Raw genomic sequence first — 13,293 nt, forward strand, 5'->3', positions numbered from 1 at the left:
TATCTCTATCTATCTATCTATCTATCTATCTATCTATCTATCTATCTATCTATCTATCTAATTTTCATCAATGTTTTTATGTTGTTCTAAAGATTCATGGAGCCTGGCAGAGTGGTGCACACTTACAATTCTAGCACTTAGGAAGTGGAGGCAGGGGTCAGGAGTTCCAGGTCATCTTCTACTACATGGGAAGCTTGAGACTAGCTTGTATTATATGAGACTTTGCCTCAAACAAAATAGAACAAAACAAAACAACGCTGGGTGAGGTGGTGCATGCCTTTAATCCCAGCACTTGAGAAGCAGAGGCAGGCTGATCTTGGAGAGATAAAGGCCAGCCTGGTTTACATAGTGAGTTCCAGGCCATTTGGGAGTACAGGGAAACCCTGCCTCAAAAATAAAAAAAAAAACACCTCAATAACCCCCACCCAAACCAAAACGAATTTTAAGCATTAATCAGAACCATTTATATAATTTAATATCAGTTAAAATATGTGATTTCTATCTCATCAAGGTACATTTTTAGAAACACTATTTTTTAAGAAAAGATTTATTATTTTATGTGTATTAGTGTTTGTCTGCAAACAGGTATATATATGTATGTGCATTATGAGTGTGCCTGGAGCCCTCTGAGGACAGAGGGTGTCTATGGATCCCCTGGAACTGGAGTTACAGACAGCTGTAAAACTGTCATGTGAATGCTGGGAACTGAACTCAGGACCTCTGCAAGAACAGCCAGTGCTCTTAACCACTGGGCCATCTCTCCAGCCCCTGAAACACTCTTTGATGTTTTAGGCCTTTAAGTAGAATGAAGTCAGAGATAAAAGATGAAGTAAAATGGAAATTTACCAACAAGAAGCAAGCTACAAGTATACTTTTCTTTTTCCCATGAATTTAGGGAAACAATCTGGAATAAAGATGACAGAAAAGCCCCCTTCCCCCAAAAGGTGGTTATTTTAATTCCAAGAAGGAAAAGAGGTGCCCAGGAACCTGCGGGACAATTCTTCATCATAACCACAAGGTGGCGATATTAGCCCAGAACAGTTTGGTTGCTGATTTTTAGGATTAACACCCCCAGCCCCTGATACACACCCCATTTGTGCCAGAAGGATATACACAATTTAGGGATACTGAGGGGAAGAGTGATCTAAGTTATACTACCTTATGAACCAAATTGTATAACTACATAAACAGGAGATGCAAGAAAATGTATATTACATCTCAGGAAATCTCACGCCACCCATGTCCACATCCTGAAGACTGTGCCAAAGGATCATGAACATTATGCTTTGCTGGGGTTTGACTGTTGCTCAGATTAATGAAAGCATGTCTCAGAATGTGTTGTTTCACTCAGGCATCTGACTTAACAAACATGACTGATCATCTCAAAATCACTATGATTTCCCTGTCCTGGCATCTTAATGTCTTCTATGTCCACATGAGCAACACACATATACAAACAGTTATATATGCACACATGTCTACAATGCAGAAATAAATACCAAGTTGCTATCTTCAAGTTGAGTCAAAGGAATACTAGTAAAAGAAAGATTTCAATGAACATCTTATGTTTTGGAAAAGTTTTCAATCTAGTCTGTGATTAAAAGAATAGTTATACTGATACTACTAGACTCCATACCTCCCAAATAACATTTGGTGACCAGGATATCAAAAGCCTATCCTTAGTCATTACTGTCACCTAAATATGAAAGTATAGTTAATAATTATAATATGACAATAATGACAAGCTGGATTGAAGGTACAATTAAGTAGTAGAACACTTGGTTAGCATGCGTGAGACTTCAGTTTGACCTGCAGCACCATACACAGAAATTTTATCAAAAGTGATTTTAACACAGTCTGTTTTCCTGTGTTGTTTTATAATATTAGATAATTTATTAATATAGGGTCTAAAGCCTGAAATCTAAGGGACTTAACAACTTGTAACACTTTAGTATTCATTCAACTGTGCATTAAACAAAGCTTTCCTTATTCTTTAAAATACTCCTTAAGAGTGCTCAAACCTATTTATCATTTATAAGCGCTCAGTACCTAAAAAAGAAAAATGAAATTACCACCTGTTTTTCAGTATCACAGTTCAGAGGAAAGCAGGTCTGACTGCATGCGTGCTAACCATGTACTTGTTCAGTGTGGCCAGCCACCACTGGAGAATGGGCTGGAAACCCATGGCTTTTCTTCTTCTCTGTTTTGAGGTTAACACTCCAGCAAGAGAAGGAGGGTGCGTTTTTTTCTTCTATCACACAAAATTGCACAAGTTATCTGAGAAGATGTTGGTCTGTTTGATGCTGACAGGAAGCATGGACCACAAAGTTGTTGATGACAGCTCTAATCCCAACACTGCTCAGCAGCCCTGCAGTGACAGTCCCACTGTGGCTGTGTGAGCCCTCTCCTCAGTTACTGCATTCTTGTGCTCTCTTCATCTCTCAGCTATCAAAACCTTACTGCTGAGCTAGGCAAGGTTCACGCCTGCAATTCCAGCCCCAGGGAGGCAGAAGCAAAGATCACTGCAAGTTTAAGGCCAGCCTGGCCATCACAGTGAGTTCCAGGTCAGCCATGTAATAGTGAGGCCCTGCATCATAATCAAAAAACAAAACCCATTAAACAACCCCCCCCAAACCCTTTATCTTTAGACTTTATTATATGAGTGATGCTCCTGATGGTATTTCATGAACAGAATGGTAAACACTTAATTCATCTCATTTTCAAGGGTAAAAGAAGGTATTGGTGAAAGAACATGCAAGTCGTGGTATTTGCACGATGGAATTAGCATGGATGAAATGAATACATGCTGTTTTCTAGAAGCAAAGTATATACTTACGAGAGTAAGATTTGGGAATTATTGCATGAAAATCCCTAAAGCCATCAGGCCCATATGCAACTGCAATAAAGAAGGCAAAAGAAAGCTAGGTTGTAATACCATTAAAGACACAGTAGTATTTTAAAACACAGTGCTATTTTAAAAAGCATATTATTGGTCAAAACCATTGGTTTGCTACTAATTTGCTACTGTTGGTGCTCACACAGGCAAATAAAGTCACTGCTTAGAACAGGATTTCAATCCCCAAAGGTCTCAACTCACAGAACATCATCATCAGAACTATTGTGAGCAGGCTCTGATGGGCTAAGCATTGAGAGGCAGACCTCAAACCGTTCTCAAACTCAGAGAACCCTTTCAGCACTGTTGGCCCACCATCTCGGCCTTAATACAGTATCCCACGGGAGAGAGCACACGTCTCCACAACGTGGTATGCTTTTTCATGCGCAGGCTGTGACGCAACTGTTCTTCATTCACCTTTTTCTTAGAAAGTATTCAAAGAAAATTAGAAAATTTCCAAACAGCATGTTGGTTGGGGGGAAAATTATGCTTCTCAGAGCTACCAATTTCTGTGGGCACTCCTTATCAACTGCTTTCATAAATGAATCAAGTCTTCCTGTTCTTACTCCATTTCACAGGCAACTTCTGGTGGGTTCTTATGTCTTAAGGATTGGTATATTGTATACATGGGGCCTGCATGTGTGTATACATACATACACACATTGGGTGCACACATCTATGGTTTTCCTCCAAGAATCACACTCCAGTAACAGTCATGTGCATGATGTAGCTGGCTAAATTTAGCTTGTTGGACCAACTACTGAAGTATCAGAGAAAGACTGAAGTAAACTTAAAGAAGCAGACACACTCATCAAACTGTGTTTAGATCATCATTTTGCAAACTTGTTTGGGCACAGACCCTCCCATTTCTTCATTAAGAACTTTGTGTGTTTGTGTGGGGTATGTGTATGCATGTATACTGGCAGTTATGTTCACACACATATGCACATGCATGGCGAGCCCAGAGATCAGCATCAAGATATCTTCCTCTATTGCGATCTACCTTATTTTTTGAGACAGGGTCTCTCGCTGAACTTGTAGCTCACCAAGTCAACTAGACTGGCGGGCCAGGAGGCTCAGGGATCCACCTGTTTCTAAACACAGGGAGACATTTTGAAACCCCCTTCTTGGAATGACTGGCTTAGCCATCTCTTGACAAACCCATGCTTTTCATCTATTTCTAAATCGCATGAGGTAAAGTCAGTATCATGCATCCCACTGGAGTCATTATAAACTGGTCTTTTGGGCTGGCAAGATGGCTCAGTGGGTAAAGGTGCTTGTTGCCAACCCTGAGGGTATGAGTTTGATACCTAAGATCTGGGTTCAGTGCCCTGCAAGTTGTCATCTGACCTGCACATGCACACAGTGGTATGCACCGCTCACATATAGACATAATAATTAAATAAATGGAACTTTTTTCATAAATCAGTTTGTAGGGATGGCCTGTAATCAGCCAATAACAGAATGCTACATGCCACTCTCAATGAGCTCTAGACCCTCTATGTAAATTTTTTCAACTTAGTTATTTTTGTGTCATAGGAGAGCTAGTACTTTAGATCAGGGGAAAGGCAAATGTGTTTCACAGGGTAACAGCAAGTGCTGCCTTTTTAAGGTGGGTGCAACACAATAGATGGAGCAAAAGGCAAGTCTCTGAGTAGGTGGCATCAAGCTGAGATGGAACTGGTACTGAAGACAATGCTCATATTGTCCAATGGGAATCACCCTCCTAACATATCCCTTCAACCATAGGGCCACAGCTCAGTAACATGCTATGTCTATGCTGACAGGGCACTCAGAAGTTGGGATGTATTGGTACTCTCTGGGATGGCTTATAGTCTATGTGCCATTAGAAGATGTAGATGAAGCGTTGGGCAATCCCACTGTAAGTTTTGGAATATGTTCTTCTGTCAGAATGCTTTCCACTGTGCACATTACTATTTAATGTATAGGCTATGATGGTGCATCCCTTACCATGAAATGTTAATCCCTTTTCAAAAGAATCAGTTCTTTGCCTGGGATAATTCAAATCAGCTTGCAAATCTGTGCCTGAAATTTTGATGCCCTAAAAATATTAAAAGTTTAAAAACAAAATAAAAATATCAAGTTCTGTTTTGGCATGGTAAAGGTGAACTGGTAAGGACTCGTGTTCATGTACTGTGTGTTCAAACACACAGCCTGGGTTTAGAAGAGGCATTCTACAGTGTTCTATGTGGATTGGTAACAAGGCAACCCTCATCTATGCTGAAACCCAGTCCCTTGTGCTAACCATTCAGCAGCTTTGTAAATGCCAGTTGCATACAAACCACTTTTCAGACAGCCTCAGAGCCTCATGATGAGTCTGTGAGACAGGCACCATCACTGTTTTGACAGTAAGGGATCTTGGGATCAAAGGAAGCTCTAGATTTGCCATCTTGGTGGTTGGCATTTAAATGTGCAAATTTAAGCCAGTTAATATATGGCAGCCAGTATTCAAAATACATTCTCCCAAGCAATCTTCCTCGGGTTCTTGTGAGGCACTGGGAAATATATATGCTACTGTAGCTACGCATACATTTACACACACTCGGTGTGTACACATGCATGCACATACAATTGTTTGTACATCTGCACATGATCACGTGGGTGACAATACACATATAAGAGGTTCTCCTAAACAATGAACACACAGCCACCAGTGGCTTGGAGAGTGTTGCCAATGCATCTTTGCTTAGTTTTACCTGCTGCATAGCCCTCACAGCTAGGTCTGGCATTCCTCATACACATCGAAGGTAGGAGCCTTTACAAAGACACAGGAGAGGTGAGCCCAGGGGTCGCTGAGAGTTTCTTGTCCTTTCTGAGCTAGCTGGCCACAATGGCTTCTCTAGTCAATCAATCCCAATTTGTTTCAGGACACAGGTGCTGGCTACTGGCTCTTTAGGGCTCACTATGCTCAGGACAGCCTAATCAAGTTGAGTTTCTGGCTCAACAGCAGATTGTCCCCCTATGGTGGGATCTGGGAAGCTACTCAGTGATTCACTCACAGCTTTATCCTCATTCCTTAGAAATTCTACCCCCAATTTCAAGCTATTGTTTTATGAAAGGGCACAGATAACAAAATGCACTGAATATTTTTTTTTTGCATTGAATACTTTTACAAGTCTTTTAAAAGTCATGAAACACATTCTTATCAAGAGCACATTTAGGTGTCTTCCAGGGATTTCTATCCTGCAAAGTCTTACAATCACCACAACATGCAGTGAACAACTCAGATTCTGAATCCTATATGAACTGCCAAAATGATGAATATTACGGGGGGAAAAGGTGACATGCCACAAACCATACCCTTTGGTATCCACTAGCTGTGTGATTCATGAGTTTCTCCTGATGCTTCAGTTCACAGAGACTGAAACAGACTGGAGATTTTCAGCATGAGCGGGAGGACATCTCTTTTTTTTTTCTTCCTTCCTTCCTTCCTTCCTTCCTTCCTTCCTTCCTTCCTTCCTTTCTTTCTTTCTTTCTTTCTTTCTTTCTTTCTTTCTTTCTTTCTTCTTCCTTCTTTTCTGGCCCCTCCCTCCCTCCCTCCCTCTTCTTTCTTTTTTTTTGATACAGGGTCTCCCTGTAGCCCCAGCTAGCCTGGCACCTGCTATATAGAGCAGGCTGATTTCCTTGATCTCACAGAGATCCATCTGCCTCTGCCTCCTAAGTGTTGGAACTAAAGGCATGCGCCACCATGCCCAGCAACATCTCTTTACTTTCAAGTATAAGAAGTATAGTAACCATTTCTATGGAAGGTCAATAGTTCAGATTTGTATTTAGAAGAATTTATAACTATGTTGTAGACTGATTTTTATAATATATTCTTTAAGTAATGTTAACCTACTAGCCACAGGGAAGTCAATGGTCTTTCATTAACATGCCTGCACAGCTCCCAGTGACCTTGGTGATGTCTATAGACCTAATGGAGGGGCAGTTTGTGGATGTGGTTGAGATAGCAAGAAGGACAGGGCTGGGCAGCAAAGGACAGGCAGAGAAGAGGGGGAGGCTTCCAAAGACACCTAGGCCATGTTCCTGCATGAGCAGTGGTCATGTAGGATGAAGCTCAATGCTTGTCCTCTTAGAACCCAGACATGTCATAGATGGACATTTGTTGTGAACACCCTGTTGGCTAGGTGGCTCAGGGTTTTCTCACAGGAAGAAGATACTACTAGCAAGCTGTCATCACTCACTGAAGATACTGTGGTTCCAGACTTGTAAAGAGATTGCTAAAATACAAACAAGCTCAATGTCCTGTCTGTGGATATAGAGCTGAGGAGTGCTGGTATGAGATCTTACGCCTACACTGAGTGGCTTCCACCGCTTACTCAGATGCAGTGTCAGAACAGCTCTGGAGCTGTCACACCTCCCCCCACCAGTCCACCAGCTCCTTCTGTTCAGACTTCAAGAGTCCTGCTGTGGTCCTGATGTTCAATGCAGTCCTGTGTCATGCATGCCCCATAACAATCACCTTCCAGTCAACAGACATGCAAGACTGGCAAGAAGTCAACAGAATTATGCCAGGTTAGATGGCAGAATGCACTTGGGTTTCATCCTGACCACCACCTTTCTTCCCTCTGGATCCCAGATGGCTATCCATCTCCAAACCCACCCTCTTTCCCTGGCCCGGCTTTCTTTCTGCATCTCCACATGTGCCAATGACCTAGATTTTACCCAGTCAAACCCACCAGAGCTCCTCCACTCTCAACCCCATAGTCAAATGATCATCTCAGCTTCTTAGAGAGGCAGTCACCACATTTCTCTTACTGTTCTCCAATCATATAATCTTCCAGCACATTCATAAAGCTATTGCCACCACCCCTGCCACTGCCTAGCCAAGGCTGTGGTCTGATAACAACTGCCTGGGATTCCTGCTCACCATCATGCATGTAGCTGGCCTCTGTGTGCATTGCAGGCTGCAACCTTCGGGCTCCCATCCAATTCACCTTCCACTGGTCTCTGAAGTGCTGCCCTTTGAAGGTCACTCTAATTTCCAAACTTCCCGCCAGTCTTCAGTGCCATGTTTGAAGAGAATTGATAATCTTGTGTCAAAATCTCTCCACCCCTGCCAACTGCTGTTAGGGAGTCTCTTGGCAGATCACACTATCCAATAAGTAAGAGGATGAGCCTTAAAGAAAATGCTGGAACACAATTCACAAACTACCCATGTTGGCAAATATTGTAGTTTTAGCAGGGTGTGGTGGCAGACACCTTTAATCCCAGCACCTGGGAGGCAGAGGCAAGAGGATCTCTGTGAGATCAAGGCCAGTCTGGTGTACATAGAGTTCCAGGCCAGCTGGGGCTACAAGGAAACATTGTCTTAAAAAAAAAGATGAATACTATAGTTTTAATTTAGCTGTACACATACTTGTTCCCTAGCTAAGCCTCAGCTCAATTTGAACATGTCTTCCTGGCCTGAGTGGTTTTCTAGGGCCTGGATGAAGATGCTCTGATCATCTCCCCATTAGAGATGGGCTCCGCAGTCGCTCAGTTCCTCATGTTCTCTGTCCTCACAGCACTGTGGAGTCTGCAGGGCCTGCTCAGTGATCCCAGCCTGGAGATGCTTCATCAGAAGTCGTATCTGTCTTGGTGACTATTGTCTTGCTTCTCTGCTTGAACCAGAGATAAATGCCCAGCTTAGAAAACTGATGTGGTCTGAGCATAACTATGCTAAGAAAGAGGCCACGACTGAACTTTATATAGCTTCCCCTTAGCATAGTACACGAGAGGGACAGGGTGTTTGTGACAGGGCTGAACTAGCAAGCTCCCTACTTAATAACCACAATAGCTGGACATGTTCAGAAATCTACTTCTAGCAAGTGCAAGGTGGCAGAGAGCATGGCAGAAAGCACTGGTTCCTCGTACTTTCAAAATATATGATGCATTTAGATCAAAGTCAGCAACGGGGAAAGTCATTTTGGACATTATTTTCACTCAGTGTTGTATGTTACTTCAGTCTACATGAGCTGGCTTTTCTTTCAAATGGATCCTCTGACTTCCTTTGGTCATGGTTGTCCTAGAACCTGGACATTCATAAGTCAGGACGAAATGGAGGTAGCCATGATCTCATGAAAGGAAGAGGCAGAGGCACAGGCATGAGCAGCCGGGTCAGATGACATGCCAGACACTGGGCTCTCTGCCTGGCTGCAGAATCTGTCAAGTGCTGAATATCTGAGCCACACTTTCCTCATCCACCAAGCGGGAATAAGCCCATCTGTTCTGCCAGGTGTGTGTGATGCTTCGTGATAACACTCCTAAGGACCTTGTAGTCACACTGAAAAACAGCATAGTTAGCTTTGTGCTCAGCTGGGAAGATAAGGCTTTATCTTCGTGTCCACAAAGAATACGTGTGAGCTACACCAACTACCATTTGCCAACTTCCTCAACTGGAAGCAAGCAGCAGGGAGAGAGTTTGGCAGCCCACCTCAGGTGATGGGGCCAAGGCAGAGGACCTCAGGGTGAGCACCATTTATGTTCCAAGTCCAGGAACCCCAACAAGTGGTCCCTTCTGTTCCTGACACTCTGGTAAGGGGCTCATTCTATATGGATGTGGGTGAGATAACCTTTCTAAGTACCTCACTTACCTTCCCCTGTCAACACTGGGGTTGTTCCCAAAGTCCCTTTGGCTTGCTCCCAGTTCCAACTGTCAGATCTGCTTGCAGATCAGACAATGTCGGACACACAGTAGAAAACAGTGTTTCTCACTCTTGATGGACCATACCTGGGCCCACCTGTATTTCACTGTCAGTACTGGGGACAGAACCCAGGGCCTTGTAGATGCTACGCAAGTACTCTACCACAAAGCTACACCTTCGATTACTTTCCTATTTTTGTTTACATTTTATTAAGACAACATTAAATTTTCACAATGAACAAATCCGGCTAGAAAATGCTCCAGCAGATAAACCAGCTTAAGGCTTAGAAAGGAGAGATGGACTCAGACTCTGAAGACTTCAAATAGGGAAAGAGTGGAAAGGAAAAATGACAGCTCTACTCAAAATGTATGGGAGTATTTTCAAGTCCTGTGTAATCTCCCCATGTCCTGACATTGGGTGTTTCTCTTCTCATGCACAGTTTTGTCAGCTGGGTCGGGGCCCCGGACTTCCAGAGAAGCAGAGTTGGGAAGGCTCTAAGTGGTGGGTTGAAAGAAGCTTAGAGATAGTTTATGAATGTTTGTTTCTTGACTTTTCTTTCCTGTTTTAAAAGAAGTATCACATTTTAAATAAAAAGTATTATTTGCCTAATTTGGTGGTATTAAGTACTAGGAGGAGGTTCCTAAATATCACCTATAAGATCTGTGATTCAAGAAGAACCGTGTAAGCAAGAGAAAAAGAAAAGCAATAATAACAACTTTGAAGACAGTAAAGGAAAGGTCTATTCAGATAATGAATAGGGCAAAAATCATGAAGCCTTGTTCTGCATGATGCAGTGTGAGCACCTGAACCCTTAAAGATTGAGATTCATTTCCCATTCCATTTGAAATTTTGTCCCAATGAGGGACATCTTCAGGCCAGCATGCTGAGGGTAGTATGCATGTGGGGAGAATCTTGCTAGGCAACTGGACCACACACCAGAGCACTAACTGTAGATGGCAGGATGACTATCAGGTTTCTGTGGTTATCTTTCAATACTCCAGCCCTGGAAGAGCTGAGCAGACACAGCCTAAGGCACCCTTCACAGAGTGCATGAGTGGGTGTGCTCACCTGAGAAGTAGAGAGGCAGGGGAAGAAGGCAGCCTGGGAGGGTCACGGGTGACAAGTTTGCCCATCATCAGAGCACCTGAGCATGGGCCACTAAGAGGGAGCATCCATCTACTGCTGGGCATATGCTGAGCGGCTCTGCTATACACACACAGGTGGTAGATGTGGCCTTCCAAGTAGCACATTACAGAAGTGACAGGTTGAACTATGTCTGTCAGTGTCAAAGTGTAGTTGAGGCTGAAGACAACATGTAGACTGCTAAACTTGACCTGGCTTCTTGAAACAGAGACCCCATGTGTGTAGTTAACACATTGGTCAGGTTATAGGATATATCAGTTAGCACCTAAAATGAAGAACAGTGCCAAGAAAAGCTGAGGCTTCTATGTCCCAAAGTGATCAGGTAAGGAGAAAAATTTTGTAGGCACTGCCCACATTCATGGCCATTCCCTCCCATCCCCAGAACTGGCTTGGTGTCAGCCCCAAAGATTCCAGAAGCTTAGGCTCAGCTTCAGGGAGGCCAGAGATAGTGTAATCTCTCCTGGGACACACAGAGGGTGGCTCCTCTTGCTGTCCCTCCCTTCCATAAGCCCAACGGGTCCCTGTCAGAATTCCAAGCAAAGTGTGACTCAGCAAAGCAGGAGGAGGGACGGGAAAGATGCCTGTCACTGTGCAAGCCCTCTGGGCCTCAAGCCTGTGTCTGCAGGTTTTGATTTGCAGTGCATGCCTTTAGGTGGGCATCGGTCGGTGGAAAGGACACTTAGGCACTTGTGTATACCAAAGCCGAGAAATTTCCATTTAGGAAGACAACAATATGGATGTGGAGACAGTCTTCATTGTTTGAACATCACATCAGCTCCTCCCCACTCTGAGACATACTCCTCAGAACCCCAGCTCATTCTGGGGTCAGAAGACTGAAGATGTTCAGGGGCTGAAGTGGGTTTCTACAATACTTAGATGTCACAGTGAAACTCATGTTCCCTCTATCTCTTATCAAGAAAACATTCCTATAGAGGACTGTGGCTTGTGGCAGAGTTCTATATTGGGATACCAAACACAGTGAGAAGAACTAAGGCAGGCATGCCTAGTGTTAATTTCCTGCTAACTTGGGCAAATTAATTTCCAAAGACTACGTTTCATAGTTCTTGTAAGGATATTTTTTTTTTGAGACAGTGTTTCCCTGTAGCCCCTGCTGGCTTGGAACTTGCTATGTAGAACAGATTGGCCTTGGTCTCACAGAAATTTGCCTGCCTCTGCCTCCCAAGTGCTTGGATTAAAGGTGTGTGGCAGTAAGGAAAAGCTTTTATTTTTCTTCTACTTCTCATTTCTCTTTCTCTTGTCTCTCATCATTAGCCCAGTACTTTAACATGTATTCTATTTTGTTGTATCAGCATAGCAAAGCTCTCAGGCATTAATGAACCCTGGGCCTAGTACCTGATCCCCAACCCCAGAAGTCACTGTGGAAATGGCTCCACTCTGTTCCTGCCTGGTCCCTCAGCATTTCTGTGCAACTCAAGAGAGCCACAGGATATCACCAAGCTTCATCTTGAGAGGCCAGAGAAGACACCTGGCACTCAGGAAAGCTGGCTGCCCTTCTGCCCATGCATGATCACCTTTTTCTGAGCTCAGTTCATTACTCAGAAATCTCTAGCTTACTTGCACTTCCGTCAGAATTTCACATTTCTTGGGAAGAACCTTCAAATACCATTTTACTTTTCCTAGTAGGGAGCAGCTCTTTCTCAGGATCAGCGCATCTCAAAAAGTCCTGCCCTTCAAATCAATAGCATTTCTTTGAAATAAGAGGAGTTTCTTCCTTATCTTGCCGTCTTTCTCATTTCATGATTTAATAGCACTTTATTGGGAAATAAATGGAAATGAGTAGTTTAGGTCATGTGTTCTTCCCAGTTAAAAATCTGAGAAGTATTCAGTGTCATATTGAGGTCAAGGCCACTGGCTCCCCCCCACTCCCTGTGGGAGACAGCTTTCTCAAGGTGAAAGGGCATGCTGAGCATCTCCTGTGCAGTCAGTTCTTTAATCCTTGAAGCAACCCATAGGAAAATATTTCCCCCATTTTACCAGAGAGAGGAGTAGGACTCATAGATGACCAACCTGCTCAAAGTCACTGGGTAAGACTCAGAAAGCAAGAACTGCTCTCAAGGTCACAGTACCACACAGCCCATCCTTCCCAGTTTAAGGCCCTCTCCTCCGTCCTAAAATGACTTTTATAAACTTCCTGTTTCTAGTAGTTTATGAAATGAGGCCTTTCCAATGAGCCAAACATATCATCAGGGAAGCACAGGTATTCTACAAGTGTGCATACAAAGCCTGAGGGGGACACCAGAGAACTTTCAAGACGAAGACAGTCTCTGCTACAGGGGGGGTTTCAGCTTCATAAAATGGTATATGAAAAAGCAAACCTACCACCCACTGCCCAACAGCCACCCTGGGACACCAGTGGCAATGTACAAAGGGCCTAGAGCTCTGAGGGAGCCTTGTTAGAAGTCATGGGATGCAGGCCAGGGAGGGGGCTGCAGTCGGTGTGCAGGGGATCCTCTGCCAGCTTGGGGTTGTAGAGACAGTGTTCTGAGGTCCAGGGGAATTACAGGCTGGGCACCATACTAGAGACCCCCGGAAACTGAATTTGCCAAGCAACAGAACTGTTTGACATGCTTGTTCACTGGATGACATGGT

General features: G+C 43.6%; 1 protein-coding gene across 3 annotated transcripts in view; it reads right to left on the minus strand.

The window, feature by feature from the left end:
- The window catches only part of Ikzf1 (IKAROS family zinc finger 1), a 92,353-nt gene that overhangs the window by 30,825 nt on the left and 48,235 nt on the right, over positions 1-13,293 (minus strand). The window contains exon 4 of one of the 3 annotated variants that reach the window (XM_029554170.1): positions 2,837-2,896. The exons of the other annotated variants lie outside the window; for them this stretch is intronic. Within the exon in view, the coding sequence (XP_029410030.1) occupies positions 2,837-2,896 (60 nt within the window). The remainder of the gene's footprint in view (positions 1-2,836; positions 2,897-13,293) is intronic. 3 annotated transcript variants of the gene reach the window in all.

Source organism: Nannospalax galili, unplaced genomic scaffold (genome assembly GCF_000622305.1).
Source record: "Nannospalax galili isolate Female #2095 unplaced genomic scaffold, S.galili_v1.0 scaffold304, whole genome shotgun sequence".
Lineage (NCBI taxonomy): Eukaryota > Metazoa > Chordata > Mammalia > Rodentia > Spalacidae > Nannospalax > Nannospalax galili.